The 17,221-nt window shown below is 42.6% G+C and overlaps 1 protein-coding gene across 3 annotated transcripts in view; it reads left to right on the forward strand.

The window, feature by feature from the left end:
* TCF20 (transcription factor 20) overlaps positions 1-17,221 on the forward strand; it is a 103,836-nt gene that overhangs the window by 70,518 nt on the left and 16,097 nt on the right. For all 3 annotated transcript variants that reach the window (XM_056847316.1, XM_056847319.1, XM_056847317.1), the window contains exon 3: positions 16,637-16,730. In XM_056847316.1, the coding sequence (XP_056703294.1) occupies positions 16,637-16,730 (94 nt within the window). The remainder of the gene's footprint in view (positions 1-16,636; positions 16,731-17,221) is intronic.

Here is a 17,221-nt window from a genome sequence, read left to right on the forward strand (position 1 = left end):
CTTTTTCTGAATCCAGCATGAACATCTGGCATTTCTTGTTCCATATATGGCAGCAGTCTTTGTTGTAAGATTTTGAGTATCAGTTTACTTGTGTGAGAAATTAATGCGGTGGTTTGATAGTTGCTGCAGTCTTTGACATCTCCTTATTTCAGAATTGCAACGTAGATTGAGCATTTCCAGTCCGTGGGCCATTGTTATGTTTTCCATATTTATTGGCATATTCTGTTAAGATTTTGAAGGACTCTGTTTCGGAGGCTTGGAATAGCACTATTGAAACCTTATCTATTCCTGGTGATTTGTTTCTCCCAATTGTTCTCAGTTCAGCTTTCACTTTCTAAAACTGTACGTTTTTCTTCAAAAGATTCTTCTTTGAAGGAATGAGTCATCCTTTCATCATTTCTGTATAGTTCTTCAGTGTATTGTTCCCATCTTTTCTTTATTTTGTCCTGTTGAGTTAATGCATTTCCATGTTGATCTTTCTGCATGCCTAACCATGCTTTAAATTTCCCTTTGATTTCTTGGATCTTGTGGGACAGAGCTCTTGTTTTTCCTTTTTTGTTGTTCTCTTCTATTTCTTTACACTGGTTGTTATAGTAGCTCATCTTCAGTCTTCTGTGCATGCAGACCTGCCTCTGGTAGAACTTTCTAGCCTATATACGGGGGCGCCCCCCTCTCCAGAGCAAGTGGGACTGCTATTCCCACCAAAACCATCATGTGCTCTTGAGAGGAGTGTCCCCTCACCCTAAGTTCCTTTTCTGCTGCCGCCATGAATAGACAATATTTGTTTTTCCTCTACAATTGCTGGAGCATTTGTTGTATTCTTTATTTCTTCGTTTATTCTTTGCTCGTCCTTGTAGGTGATCTTTTTTGTCTTTGTTAGTGATCAGTGAGGGAACGGTCGCTCTTCCAAGTCTGTGGGTGTCGGGGTTGCATTTGCTAACCTAACCCCTGCCCTTTATTGTGGATTTAGGTTACTCGAGGGGTATTTGGGCATAATAAGAGCCATTATTATGGCATCTACGGTACTTTTCAAGAAGTGTGTCAAATGTGCCACCAAGATGACTCATAGCGATGAGCATGAGGCCTGCCTACTTTGCCTCAGGGAAGCCCACAACATCCAGGTATGCAAGATCTGCCCAAAGTTCACTTTGAAGGCCAGATTTGACAGAGCCTTCTGACTGAAAGCTGCGTTGTGGGAGAGGGCACTTGTCTCCACATCCCCTCCAAGGGGTTCTAAGACTCCCTTCTGGCCATCCTCATCACAGTCGGTTCTATCCATTCTGACTGCAGAGGACATCATTGGTTTGCTCTGTTCTTGTGACACCCTCCTCAGAATCAACTCTTTATTTCCACCTCATTGGTTTTGAAGGTTCCAATGGCTTCAGGTTCGAAGTGCCATGTTCCTCAATGCTGAGCCACTCTGCCTCTGAACTTCCTGCTAAGAAGCAGAGACAGAAGGTCCAGCATAAGGAAAAAGGTCAAGGACCCTAAAAGAGATGATAAGGGCTCCATGCAGTCAGCACCCAGTTCGGATCTGGAGATCATTTGGGTCCCTCCAAGGACCCCTTCAATTCACTCTGAATCACTCAAGTGGTCATTTTCTGAGCCTGAACCAGATCCTCCTATACAAGTGGACCCTTGGCCCTCATCATTGGATCTGAAGCGGAAGCGTGGCCTCATTCCATACCAGTACCATCCCTCCTCATGTCTCCACAGCACATTTAGGACTGGAATGAGTTTTGTCAGCAAAAACAGCTCAATCTTGCGGGATGGCAACTTTCAGAACCAAGGGCTCCTGTCTTTCAACCTCTGTTCATGCGTGTTCCAACATATTTGGAGTCAGAACCAGAAGAGGAGGAAATAGAGGCATCTCTCTATAGCTCTAAACGGCAGTCTGAGACCTCCCTGGATGGGAGGGTAGGGGATCTATCCCCTGTTTCCCCGAATGAAGGACCTTCACCTCTATGGTGAGCAAATGATTAGGATGGCAAAGACGTTGGATATAGACATGGCCACAACTGACAGTAGGTCCAGGGACATGAACCTGAGCAGGCTATACCTTGACTGTTAAGGAGTGGTGGCCTTCCCAGTTCTGGAGGGCCTAGTAGATCTTACAGCCCCAATCTGGAAGAAGCTGGCATCCACCCCTGTGACACCTTAAAGTAGAGAATCTATCACAGTAAACAAGATACCTGCAACTTCCTTTCCACTCATCCTCCTCCATCAACTATAGTCATGGAAGAAATGCAGTCTAGAGAGAGACCGAGTCAACACTCCACACTGACAGGAAAAGCAGGCGTCTTGATGCATTGGGGAGGAAAATCTATTCCTCTGTTGCAATGAATTTTAGGATTGTGAACTATCAAACAATCATGGGAGCCTATCAACTATTTTTATGGGGAAAACTGTCTCCACATCTTGACATTCTCCCTGATGAGACCAAGGCACAGGTTCACTTGATTCAGTTGGAGGCGATTAGGCTTTCCAAACAGGAAATTAGTGCAGACAAACATGCTGATGTCTCTGCAAGGTCTCTAGTGTCATCCATCATCCTACGGAGATGTGCTTGGCTGCTTAATTCAGCTCTTCAGTTTGAAACCAAGGCCAAGGTTGAAGACCTACCCTTCGAGGGCTCGACACTTTGCGTTGGGTACCAATGATTTCCTGACTGAGATTAAGAAAAATAGGCAGACTGCCAAATCACTAGGAGTTCTTCACTCCAATCCAGACATGTGATCATTTTACTTCCCACCAGCATGGCTTCACTACACTATTCTACAGAGGCCAGCAATATTCTATGCCTAGGCACTATCATCCTTCTCTGTCTAACAAGCGTAAAACTTCAACCGAATCTACATTGGGGACTGCTCCTCCCCCTGCTACAGATCAACATCAGCAAGGGCAGAGGTTCTGACTATCCTCAGCTGCACCGGAAGGTGCTCCCTTTTTCTAGATACATTAGCTGAGTTCTATCCAGAGTGATTGAACATTTGTTCAGATCATTGGGTTCTAAACATTGTTAAGAATAGTTATAATTTGGAATTTAGAGAGTTCCACCTTGTTCTCCCTTTTCAGGAGCAAGGGATAATACTTTTTCTGAGTTGAAGACCTAATTAATATACCTCCTCCAGAAAGGAGCAATGCAGAGGGCCACTTCAGATTTCCCACAGTGGAGTTTCTATTCGAGGTTCTTCCTTGTGGATAAAAAGAATGGGGGTCATAGGCGTATCCTTGATCTGAGAAGGTTAAACAAGTGTTTGATTGTGTCTAAATTCAGAATGGTTTCTCTTCCAGCATTAATGGAGTTACTCCCAATAAATGCTTGGTTCGTAGTTTTGGACCTTAAGGATGCCTATTTTCATTCATCCAAACCACTGGAAACTCCTTCGGTTTAGGTACGAATCTGAAATATACCAATACACTTCATTGCCTTTCGGGCTTTCCATTGCACCTAGAGTATTCACTAAGTGTATAGCTGTGGTAGTGGCACACTTAAGAACTCTAGGGTATTCATACTTACATGACTGGTTGATAACAGACCAACCTGAGGACCAGCTGAATGCACATGTGGGATTGGTGGTTTCTACATGCCATAGGTTGGGCTTAATCATAAACTGGGAAAAGTCCAACTTACTCCCTTTCCAGAAGGTCCAGTTGATCGGTGCTGCCCTGGATTCAGTTGTGGTGAGGGCATTCTTACCCAAGGAGAGGGGCATTACCATTAAAGCTGCAGTTAGGTTGTTCCAAAAGTCACGAAGGCAGTCAGTCAGATCCATTCAACAACAGTTGGGCCTCATGGCTTCCACCATGGCAGTGGTTGCGCATGCCACATGAAATATGTGTACTGCAGAATTGGCTTGTTAGACACTTCGATCCATTGAAGCATGTCCAGGAGCATCATTTCCCTATGCCTCATCCTATTATAAGCTCTCTGTCCTGGTGGTTGGTGGAACCAACTTATTTGCTGACCTCCCATTTGGATACTGGGCCCCTGAGGATACCATTACTATGGATGCCCTTGTACAAATCTCTGGTGAGACCACACTTGGAATACTGTGTACAGTTCTGGTCACCACACCTAAAAAGGATATTACAGAGCTTGAGAAGGTGCAGAAAAGAGCAACCAAAATGATTAGGGGACTAGAGCAACTGTCCTATGGGGAGCGGTTAAGACACTTAGGGCTGTTTAGCTTGGAAAGAAGGCGGCTGAGGGGAGACATGATAGAGGTCTATAAAATTATGCATGGTTTGGAGAGAGTGGACAGGGAGAAGTTTTTCTCCCTCTCCCATAATACTAGAACACGGGGTCATCTGCTAAAGCTGGAGAGTGAGAGATTCAAAACAGATAAAAGAAAGTATTTTTTCACACAATGCATAGTTAAATTGTGGAACTCCCTGCCCCAGGATGTGGTGATGGCTGCCAGCTTGGAGGGCTTTAAGAAGGGAGTGGACATATTCATGGAGGAGAGGGGTATTCATGGCTATTAGTTAGAATGGATACTAGTCATGCTGCATACCTATTCTCTCTAGTGTCAGAGGAGCATGCCTATTATTTTGGGTGCGGTGGAACACAGGTAGGATGGTGCTGCTGCACTCGTCTTGTTAGTGGCTTCCTAGAGGCACCTGGTTGGCCACTGTGTGTACAGACTGCTGGACTTGATGGGCCTTGGTCTGATCCAGCAGGGCCTTTCTTATGGTCTTATGTTCTTATGATGCCTCTCTTAGGGGCTGGGGGGCACATTGTCAAGGTGAGTTCATGCAGGGCCTTTGGGACAAGGAACAGGCTCACCTACACATGAGTTTGCTTGAGTTATGTGCAGTGAGATTTTCCTGTACTTTATTTTAAGATATTCTTTGAAACAGGAGGGTCCTGGTACAGTCCGACAACACGAGCGGTGTATTATATAAACAAGGGGGCACAGGTTCTGTGCCCCTCTGCATAGAGGCATTAAGAGCTTGAACTGGCTCTAGACAAGCAACATTTTGCTCAAGGCTATTCACATAGTGGAGGTCCACAATGCTGTAACAAACAAGCTGAGCAGAGATTATCAAACCAACCATGAATGGTCCATCCAAGACAAATATTTAGCACCAGTCTACGAAGCATGGGGCACCACACAGGTTGACCTATTTGCCACCTGGGCTACCAGGAAAGCTTTTTGTCATTCTCCGAGTAAAACACTTTGTAATTTTCTGACTGAAAAATGTCCCAATCCTGTCCACTTTAATTCACTCACTCTCAGGATTGCTGTGTTTAAACGTTTCATTTCTTGTTTTTATGATTTTGAGTTTACCTTGATTCATACTTCTCACGTTCCATGTTCCTGTTATACGTGTCAAACAGCTTTGGACTTTGCTTTTGCATCTATTCAAGTCAACTAGTGAAAGTACTTTAGGGTTTAGTACAATTATGTCATTAAGAATAACGCTACTTGTAGTTGTCCTCCGCTCTTCCCCAGTAGCCGGTTGAGTGCCGTCTGACCTGGGGGTTCCGTCTTCCAGCACTATGTCTTTTTTCATTTCGGATTGTCTCATCATAGGGTTTTCGAGGTAAGACTTGATCAGAATTGTTTTATTTGAGGTGTAGTGGGGAAAAGCTGAAAATAGAAAACCACTGCTGTAGCAAACAAAAGAGTGTGTGTTAGGTAGACAGAAACAGTTTCATACAGTTGCGATAGGACTACCAGCATATTTGGACGTTAAATTAAACTTCATAATATTGAACTCTTTAAGTATTAAACAAATTATACTAATTGTGGACATAATTAGTCATGTTTAAACACTGGTGGGTCCTGAAACTGCTTTCTGTTAATAGAAGAAACCATGAAGAAATTGCCAAAACCTTCTCATCTTTGTCCTGTTCCCTTGATCTGTTTTTAATAATCCCCATTTACCTTAAAATGAGATGTTTTTAAAACCCCAGCACACACTGTGTTCAATTCTAGACTTCCAATACAAGAAAAGATAGTTGCCTGGAACATCTGTTTCTCTGTCGTATCTGGAATGCTCTACATGTGTCCATCCTAGGAATCTGCCACACAGAATCTTGTAGAGTTCCAGTTGAATCTTTCTCTTTCTTAAAACAGCAAGTCCCTTTCAAAGGCTCTTTCCAGATGATACTTTGGTGTAATTTCTTTTTATACTTTTTATGTAACAGTGCAATTACTGGATATGTAATAATTGTGCAATTGCACAGAGTATTTTCTTGATAGTGTTCCTTTTCTGGGGAAATTGCCTGTGCTCAGACCAGTTGTAAGCATGTGGTAAAATACAATGTATATGCGCATTAAAAAATTAAATTACATATCATGTTCTGTGTTGCATGTGACGCACCTTGACTGGCTGGCATATTTTGTTTGGATGAATTGTTTGAAAAGAGCTGTATTAACAAAATATTGTCTTACTTTGCTCTCTTTGATTGGGTTGTATCTAAGCAATTTCTGAATTTTTGGAACAGAAAATGCTGAGCCTGATCACAGTGTGAAATTTCTTCTTCAAAAAACTTGTGGCTTTAGTGTCATAAAGGAGCTTCCCAAGGAAGTCCTTGGCATTATTGCAATATTTTGCATTTCATGGAGGTTGCTGCCATCTGCTGGTTAATCAGTATGGGATAGTCTGTGGAGTGGAACATGGCAAAATTAATGGCAGACATAATAAATATGTATCGTATTAACATTTTTAATATTGGTAATTTACTCTATTCTGTCTGCCTTAAAAAGGGCTCAAGAACATGTTCCATGTGTTATTACAGCTCTACTTTACTTTTTTGCTTTACAATTTTCCCTTTTAATAACCTGTTTTTAAGAGGCATCTGTTTTATGTTTTTTTCATGGGAAGAATCTGAAGCAACAATTCATAGGATCGTGCAAAAGAAATGAAGTTAGTTAGCCATATGCAACAGAGAGGGAGGCATTGATTGCTTCATTCTCTCTGCATCACTTGATTTAATCTGAAATTTGTACTAATGATAGACAGTCCACTGTCACTCAGAAAATATTATTGTATAAGATGCGGTATGGTACATCATCAGCCTTGCAGAGTTTTTACAGTTTTTTTAATTTCAGAAGCATAGGGTAAATTCTCTGTCCTATATATTTTAAAACTCAGAGAAGTACAATTGAGAAACCTTTTGTGATGGTGCCTGCTAGGTGGCAGGAATATTTTAACGGGATATACGATACCTTTCCTGTAGTCCAGAGTTCCATAGGATCAAAAATGAATAAGCAAAAAGGGGGCCGGGGAGCTCTGGGATAAAAAGAGGGCAGGGGTTGTCCCCTGCATGCTCCAGCATGGCAGCTCACTCTGGCAGAGAGTGGCAGTCTGTATGAAATGGCCAGTCCTAAGGTAGGGATCGTATGGACTTTCAGGACTCTGTTATACTCTTTCAGGGGGTGGGGGCTGTCTGGATTAAAACAAAAGGTGGCAGAGCCCTTAATGGCCATCTTCCTGGGTGGGGAGGTTGGAATTTGGAAATCTATTCTAATGCTAGTGACTTATGCAACCAGGAAGAAACCAGGAGTCTTGCTGATGAGCTTAATGGTCAGAAACAATAGATGGGATGCATCCGAGGATCGTTATCTCAATGCCTCTGAATGGCTTTGCTTAAGCAGTCCGATGACACAAGGGGTGTGTGTGTAGATGCAGCCTACATGTCTTTGCGCTTTCTCTGACATGGCTTCTGCTGAAACCAAGATGAACAGGTAAAATGGAGTCTGTCAGGTTCTCTGGAGGTTGCTCTGGCCTCTGTCTCTCAGCTGCCGCTGCCTTGTGCTGAATGGAGCAGTTCATGTCAGTTTCCCTGACTCACGCCTGCCTTCCCTGTAGCATTTTGGGGCAGGTGCGCAGCTGGAACGGGGCGCACACGTATGCTGTTTGGGGTTGCCCTAACCAGTCCAGGAGATTGGCACCCGCGGGCTTACACTAGCCAGTGGGCACACATCTCACCTATTTTAAACCATCTATGTTGGCTCCTATTTTGTTTCTAAGTTCAAATCAAGGTACTTGTCATGACTTTCATGGCCTAATACGTATCTGAAGGTCCTCTCCCTGTGCACCAACTGCAGTCTTCAGGCTGCCCCTGCTGGCTGTTCCCCCCACTGAAGGTAGCTTACCTATCATTAACCAGTGCCTGTGATTTTTCAGTTGTAGACCCCAACCTGTGGAACAGGCTCCTTGAGGGAGGGGAGGGAGGAACCATCTCTGGACATTTTTAGGAGGTGTTGTAAGGCTGTTACATTTGTTGCAGCTGGATTGCAGTTCATGGTGGGCAGTGCTTTCTGGAAGAAAAAAATGTAGTGATATTCCCGCAGCCTTCAGATACTCTGACTGTGATGAAGTATGGTATGGTTGCTTTGCACAACATAGGTCAGGGTTGGCCCAGTTCAGTTCCAGCTCAGTTGTTGTAAGCTCTTAGCCTCCACCTTCCAGTCCCATTTTCTTCCAACACAGAAATGAATAAGCATACATTTCCACATGCCTTGGAACATGAATATATGCTGATTTGAAACTGCTTGCCTTTGCCCAGCCATTCATATGTGAACCCTTATTCAGACATAACTGATCATACCTTACTGCTTGCCCAGACCCTCTCAGAAGTATTTGTTCTGTCAGTTATTAGGTTACAGAGTTTCTGGTGTTGTGGTATGAGCCAGGCAGTTGGTTCCTGGGGTGAGAAGATCACCTAGCTCTTTCTTAAATGAAGGAGCACAGAACAATGTATGCTTCTATGAGCTCCTTGGAGGAAGAGAACGGTAAAAATGCAACAAATAAAGGCAGTGGACAAACCAAAAAATGTCAGAGTTTGAATACATGCAGGGTTCTTCTGAAGAGGGCCAGATGGGAAAGTCTCATGTGATTGACCCTAGATGGGTATTCACATACCAGCAGTCTGGTTACCTCATTCAGGGTCTTATGCTTCTTTGCCCAAAGTGAGGAGGAAAGGACAGCTAAGGTTCTGTTTATGTAAAAAGAGTGGAGTTAAAAAAGAAGGGGTGAGGGGGAAAGAAAGATCGTCTGGAAGACGAAGAAAAGTGAAGAATGAAAAATAAGGAAGGAATGGGAAAGGAACAAGTGATAGAGAAAATGGAGGAATAAATGGGAGGCAGGATGAGAGACATCAAAGATTGCAGCAACTATCGGACCATTGCATTAATTTCTCATGCAAGTAAAGTGATGCTCAAAATCTTACAGCAAAAGCTGTTACCATATATGGAACGAGAAATGCCTGATGTTCAAGCTGGTTTCAGAAAAGGAAGAGGCACTAGAGATCGTATTGCAAATATATACTGGTTACTGGAGCATACGAGAGAATTTCAGAAGAAAATCAGCTTGTGTTTCATAGATTACAGCAAAGCTTTTGACTGTGTGGATCATGAAAAGCTATGGCTGGTTTTAAAGGCAATGGGTGTGCCACTACATCTGATTGTTTTGATGCGCAACCTGTACTCTGGACAAGAGGCCACAGTTAGAACAGAATATGGAGAAACGGAATGGTTTGCAACTGGCAAAGGTGTCAGACAAGGATGTATTTTATCTCCCTATCTCTTCAATCTATATGCAGAACATATAATTAGGAAAGCTGGATTAGATTTAGATGAAGGTGGAGTGAAAATTGGAGGGAGGAACATTAATAATTTGAGATATGCTGATGACACTACATTATTGGCAGAAAATAGTGAAGATTTGAAACGACGACTGCTGAAAGTTAAAAGAGAAAGTGCCAAAGCAGGACTACAGCTGAACATCAAGAAAACAAAAGTAATGACTACAGGAGACTTACACAACTTTAAAGTTGACAATGAGGAAATGGAAATTATTCAAGACTTTCTATTCCTTGGCTCCACCATCAACCAAAAGGGAGAGTGCAGCCAAGAAATCAGAAGGAGATTGAGACTGGGAAGGGCAGCCATGAAGGAGCTAGAAAAGATTTTGCAGTGTAAGGATGTGTCACTGGCCACCAAGACTAGATTAATTCATGCCATCGTATTCCCTATTACTATGTATGGGTGTGAAAGTTGGACAGTGAAGAAAGCTGATAGGAAGAAAATAGATTCCTTTGAAATGTGGTGTTGGAGGAGAGTGTTACGGATTATAGATCAAATCAAGCCTGAACTGACCCTAGAAGCTAAAATGGCTAAACTGAGGTTATTGTATTTTGGTCACGTCATGAGACGACAAGAGTCACTGGAAAAGACAGTCATGCTAGGAAAAGTTGAGGGCAGCAGGAAAAGAGGAAGACCCAACAAGAAGACCCCAAAGATTGACTCAATAAAGGAAGCCACAGCCTTCAATTTGCAAGATCTGAGGAAGGCTGTCAAAGATGGGACATTTTGGAGGACTTTCATTCATATGGTCGCCATGAGTCGGAAGCGACTTGACGGCACTTAACACACACACACACAGGATCAGAGTAAAAAGCAGGGGGGAAAGGTGAGCAAGAGCCAAAGTCAGGTATGTAGCTGGCAGTATCTGGGAATCATACCATGGAATGGATAGGCAGGAAAAGAACATGGCAAGAGGACAGGAAGTTGAGTGAGTTGTGCCTTAATGGAAGGGATATTTATTCATTTACTTAATTTATAGTCTGCATGTCTCTCTGGGGCACAAGGATGATTACAGGCTATTAAACAGTGCAGTCAGACAGCATAAAACAACCAGTGAACAATGCAATAGGACTAAGATTATAGAATCAGAACACTGCAGAACAAACTACTAAGGCAAGGTATTCTGTAAACAACACAAAGTGTGTTATAGGGTGACTTCAGTAAAAGCAAGTGTTACCTATAATAATCATTTCAGGGGACTGCATTATTCCATTATAAAAGTATCCTCCTGGAGTGCTGAAAGGGACAAAAGGGATCCAGGAGGATATCATGATGTTTCAGGCTAGTTAGTCTAACACGTTTCCCAAATAAACTGGTGGAAAGCATGATTAAAGCTAAAATTAGTAAACATTTTGGAGGTATTCAGACATCACAATAAGGATTTGTTTAAACTAAAAGTTGTTGCCAGAATCCTGGTTAGTCGGTCAGATTTACATGACCGACCACAGTTCATTTGCAAATCCCATCTGCTCTGCTGTTTGTCTCCCTTTCTACCTCCAAACAGAAGTTCCAGAGCCTGCTTGCACTGCCAGTGAAGCTGCTGGCAAAGCCTCAACATACTTATCTGTTCTGTTGCTGTTGGTTGACGGCAATAAATGGGAAGAGAACAAAGAGGGGAAGCCAAGGGCGTCAAGCCTTCTCCTTGGCTAAGGACTGTCAGTTACCGTCTCCATTCCCCATTTTGTCTAGCCACTTCTGTGCATTTCCTGAATTCTACTCTAAAAAGGAAAGACAGTCCTCCCCCCCTTTTTTTTTCTTTTACCATTTTGCTACATTCTCTAACCTTGTTTTTGCTTGGAAAATAAAACTTTGGGAAGAAATACATGATTGTGGCCAGCTCCCTCACTGTCTCCTGGGATATAAAGAGGGAGTTGTGATTTTGAGAGGAAGACTGTACAACAGTAGATGAGTTGTTTTTAACTAACAATGGTATATTTGGATCAATTTCTATTATGTTTATTGACAAAAATGGTCAAGCAAGATCTTTTGTCCCACTGCATTTTGCATTTCTCCTTAGTAAAGACTGCAGTTTCTGAAGCACAATCCTACTTTGGAAGTCATCACAAGCAAGGGAAATGGTGTTGGAGGGAGGAACAGTGTGTGTGACCTTAGAAAGTATTATCAGTAGCTGAGTGCAGCTGGAACAGCTAAAGTTGCTTCTGAGCAAACTGGGATTTTCTACATTCAGATGCCCTGACAAACCACAGTTAGTACAATCATAGTGTGCTAGCCAGTTACAAAGCATGACTTAGAATTCCAGTGTGACACCCAACAACAAACTGTAGTTGGTTAGGCAGCCAGCACCTTGACATTGCAAACAAGAGTTAAATCAAGCCATGGTCTGTGGTGTATTGTGATGTCTGAATGAAGTCGTAGAAGAGCAAGCTTTACCAAGGAGAAACTGGCATGGCTTCTGCAAAAGGAAGTCTGGTCCTTTAAAACTGGTGTCTTAAAGAATATCAAAATATTTAGCAAAACAAATATTAGTGAACAATAAGTAGGTAATAAAATAATTCTGAGGCTCACGTAGTTAGGGGTAATCTAGACTTGGACTTTCAAAAAGCCAGTAACTACCTCTCACCAAAGACTTCTGAATAAGCCTAGGTCCACTTACCATTAGTAAACTGATAAAAGAATAGGAAACAGTTTTCACAATGGAAAAACGTAGTGGTATTGGGGTCTTTCTAGTATGAGGTGTTGGAAATTTTAACGTAAGCTACTAGTGTAGTAAGATCTACCTTGGAGGCTTTGTTTTCTCTGCCCTTTCTGGCTGAATTGTGGCGGGTGAGTATGCAAGAGAAGATCTTCTCTGCAGTGGAATGTTCCCAAGCGAAGTTCACCTTTCTTCCTTCCTGTTAGTATTTGGGTGCATCACCACATCTCGCAGCAATACATTTCTTACATTAATATTGAATTGTGTGAAATATGTTAGTTTTTCCTGAATCTGGCACCAGTTAGTTCGGCATCTTCTATGTGTGGGATGGGGATGAAGCCTAGTAGTAGACCATATGCTTGGCATGCAGAAGTGCCCGGGTTCAATCCCTGCTATCTCCAGTTGAAAGGATCAGTTAGGAGTTGATGTAAAATACCTGTACCTAAATTCCTGGGGAGTTGCTGCCAGTCAGGGTAGACAGTACAGATCTTGATAGACCAATGACCAGACCCAGTATAAGGCAGCTTCATGTGTAAATGTGAATGAGGAAAGATGAAAAAGTATAAAGCTTTTTTAAAGAAAAAAAGTGATGGGGAGGGGGAATCATGATAAAGGTGTACAAAATTGTGCATAGTATGGAGAAAGTAAGATTTTTTTCTCCTTTTCATTGGCAAAATGCAGAGGATCAGGATGGACAAAAGTATACTACAAGATGTGGTGGTGACCATTGTTCTAGATGGTTTTATCTGTCTATCCCCCATGAATTGCCCTAATAAACAACTGTTAGTCATTGGAGCCACTCCAACCTCTATGTGTAGAGGCAGTAGGCCTCTGAATATCAGTTGCTAGTGGGTGGGCAGCAAGAGGAGAGGGTTGTTGGCTTTCTGTTGTGATCGTTGGCTGTTTGGAAGCAGTTAGCTAGTGATGGTTGAAAAACAAGATGGTGAACTAGCTAAGGCTTTGCTCTGATCTAGCAGGGCTCTGCATATGTTGCGGTGAAAGGAGGAGAGATGGCCTCACACAGAGGTGGGGATCATCCGCTATAGTTGTTTCCCTCATGGGTGGGGCAGATGATACTTATTGTCCCGGCAGCCTTCAATAATTGCTTCAAGGGGATGCCGGCTTGATTGAAGGAAATGTGCATTGGTGGTGATAGTTTTTGATTCATACAGCTCGTCAAATGGACAGTAGGTATCCTCTGCCCCACTCTGTCGTAAATGGCCCTAAAATATCGATATATCATTGTAATGGTAGTTTAATCATGTTCTCTGGATTCCCAGCTTTCATTTTTTTAAAAAGTCTCCAGGCCCTTCCCTCACGGAGATGTGCCTTTTTTAAAAATGAAAGTTGGGAATTCAGAGAACCTGTTTAAACTATCATTGCAACACTAGTGTTATACTGATATTTTAGGGCTTTAAAAAAATCTAAGGGGTGTGTGTGCCACTGATGATAACACCGATGATGACAGCTACCCTCCCTTGAAAATCCTCATTATTTAAGCTACTTGCAGAAGAAAATTAACTGACTCCACAACTGTAAAAAAGCATAAGGGGGCAGACGTGTGGAAGAACCCTGCCGAAACCAATTCCAATGCTTGTGGGGAAAACTCCTAAAAAAATCAGGTGTAACTCGAGCGCACTGAAAAGGTCTCTGTCTCCTTGGCCTTATAGAGTTTAGAATGCTCTTTCCCCCACAACTGTAAATCAGAAGAGTAGTCATACGCTGCTATTGTTGCAGTGGTTTTCTATAGAAATGCAGCTGGCATAGTATGGTGGGGGCAATGCTGCTTGCGGAGAAGCAAGGTCAAATGTAGTTTGCCACCCATCTGTTCATCCATGTAAATGGCACTTCTGAAGTACTACTTGAGAATTAAGTGACAATCTCTGGGATGCAGTGGCGGAGGTCACTATATTTCTGCAAATGTTTTGTTTCTTGTTGCCAAGACTGTGGAGCACTTTGTTAGGATCTCCATGCCCTGTTCACTCTTGAAAGAAGCAGATGGCTTTAGGTCCCAGGAGGTGAAGAAGCTGGAGCTATTATGCGGCTAGTAGACTGTGGGAAACAGCAGTATCTCCCAGACTGGGGACTTGTTCGGCAGCAGGGGATCTGGTAACAGGAGCAGATGAGCTCTGCCTGGCATAGTTAGTGGAATTGCTGTTCAGTAGGAAATCATGTCGTTGTGGGTGATTGAAGGTAACCCTGGTTGTATTGCATATTGGGCAGACTACGCAAGGGAAATAACAGCCCCCCGTAGTCTGATCTTCTGTTAATGATTTTTTTATCCATTCCTGCTGGTGAGCATTTAATAGAAGTAGGAATGCAGTATTTCTCGTGGTAATTTGAGCAATGAATGAGGCAGATTAAGAAGTTGGAGTAGATGAGCTCACAGAATACATGGGAAGTGTATATTTCAGAATGGATGGTTATTGCTGAATTTGTAGTAGTTCCAAAAGAGCAGGCAAAATAGGTCTTCTGCCCCAGAGAGAGGGTTGTTTTGAAATTAAAAAAGAAGCCATTCTCATGCCACTCTACCTCTCTTTGTATACCACTATCCTTTTTAGGCTTAGAGGATTTCATCCAGTGATGTTTTTGTGCTCAATGGGAAACAGTGTGGGGAAGAAGCATGTTGGAATATTGTCTGATTTCATGGATATTGTTTCTAGAGAATGGTTTCGTATATCAGTAGGATTAAACAAATGTGAAGTTGAATTCCTGTCAAAGTAAACTGGGAGTCCGGGTAACTTTTCTTATGTCTGGAAGAGAACTAGAATTTGGAAATGTGTTGTAGACCCTGGGGGTCAGCTGGGCAGAACTCCCCCTCCCCAAAACAAAACAACAGATGGGGTGCTTTCCAGCGCACTTTAGTGGCTTGTGTGTTGATTCCCCCCTTCTTCCTGCAGACTTTGAACTTCCCCGATTCTGTCCCTGGAGGCCACCTGTTCCCCAGGAGAATAATTTTGGGGTGCACGTTGGGATGGAGCAGGAAAGGGAAGGGGGAAAAGTTGTGCTTTGCTCTATTTGTGGAAATCTTATGTGAGACCCAACCCAGTAATTTGATGAAAGTTACGTTATCTGAAATTCTCTTTCAATTCTTTGCAGGGCTGGTGTCCAAAAGATTGATGCTAGGGTTGTGCATATCAATAAACCCGAACAGAAAACAAACCCAAAATTAGCTGTTTTGGCAATAATCAGGTTTCGAATTTACTGAATACCAAAATTTGGGAATAAAACCGAAGCTGGATAGCGATTGCCGAATCAGCCGAATAGGTATTTGGCTTTTTTTGGCTTCAGCTTGTCCCTATGGGAATTCTTTAAATGAGCTCTGGAAGAGGCATTTTTGGAGGTAGAGTTCCCAAATTTTCAGGGTGGCTCCAAGGAACTCTCTCTGCATGAACTTTGGTTTGGTGAAGATTGGTTCAGGGGATCCAATTTGATGGGGTCCTGAAGGGGTTGCACCCCCTCCTCCATAGAGAAGCATGGTAAAGTTTACAATGCTGCTCTGTGGAGGGGGTTGACCCCTTCGGGACCCCATAAAATCAGACCCCTGGTCCAAACTTTACCAGACTTTGGGGTTCATGCAAGGAGAGACCTTGCAGCCACGCTGCGAATTTGGTGACTCTACCTCAAAAAATGCTCCCCCCAGGGAGAATTTTAAAAGTACTTACTTTTCATAGTCTGTAATGGCTGCCTCCGTCCTCACCCAAGAATCGTGGGAAAACTCAGCTTCCCAGGAATGTTTGCAATGGTCCCTCGCAAAGCTATGGGTAGCAATGTGTGAGCCCATTGCAAGCATTCATGCCACAGGAATCTATAAGGTTGGGAAAATATTTACAGTGGTTAGATTTCAAAATCTTAGTTTTAGGTGCCAGTTCTGCATATTTTTATAAATTTCTAGGGGCTGGGAAATCTGGTCATCAGGATGACCTTGGATTTTAGTAGTCTTTGTAATCTAAGGTCACAAACAGTACACTTTGAAATTTAATAGCTGACACTGTAAAACCATTTTCTGCATGTAAAGAGAAACTGGCAATAGTTTGACTAGAATTCCAAGCAACAGAAGCTCTGTGTTTAAGGAAGAAAGGAGAAAGGTTTTGGATATGATATTTAGAAGTTTATCTTTATAACATGGAACCTCTGATAGTCTGGATAACAGGGCAAATTTCTGCTAATAATAGTAGATGATTTTTGCAGTTTCCTCCCTCCCATTTCAGATTCTCATTCACCCCCATAAAGTTCCTGAGGGATCCCCGTTCTCCATGAGCAGCATTTCAGGCTGAGCATATCCCATTCCATTGAAATGCTCCCCATTAGTGTGAGATAAACCGAGGAACAATCTAAGCTTTGTATGTATACTAATGTTTTATTTTTCTGTTTGTTATAGAAATGTTCTCATTGCCAGGAGGCAGGAGCCACTTTAGGCTGCTACAACAAAGGTTGTTCCTTTCGATACCATTATCCATGTGCCATTGATGCAGGTAAGAATAAGACAGTATTCTAAAACTAAAGCTCATAGATTACCAAACATTTTATAAAAGAAATGCTTTGAAAACTACTCGTGGCCAAAGTAGAACAGTAATCCATAGAACAGGATATGGGACCATTTTTATAATAAATTCCAAGGTGGAAGAAGACTCTGCTTCAAGCACCAGAATTTCTGACAACCACAAAACTGATATTTACCCAAGATACAGAGGTTAAAGCCTGTTTGCCTGTGAAATATTCTCCAGGCTTTTAATTGGAGCTACCGTCACATTCCACTAAATGCAGAATTGACACTTTTGATTTGTGTGGTCTCTGACTTTACTCCCTTGAGAGAGTTAATCGAGTTTAGTACATGTTTCTGTGTGTTACTAGATGGGATCACTTGAGCTCGCATCTTGAAATTGGCAAGAGTCCAGCAGTGCAGTCCAGTGAATGGGGTTAGAGCTGGTGAAAACAGCCACTATAGCTAGCTGGAAAACAGCCA

Source organism: Euleptes europaea, chromosome 3 (genome assembly GCF_029931775.1).
Source record: "Euleptes europaea isolate rEulEur1 chromosome 3, rEulEur1.hap1, whole genome shotgun sequence".
Lineage (NCBI taxonomy): Eukaryota > Metazoa > Chordata > Lepidosauria > Squamata > Sphaerodactylidae > Euleptes > Euleptes europaea.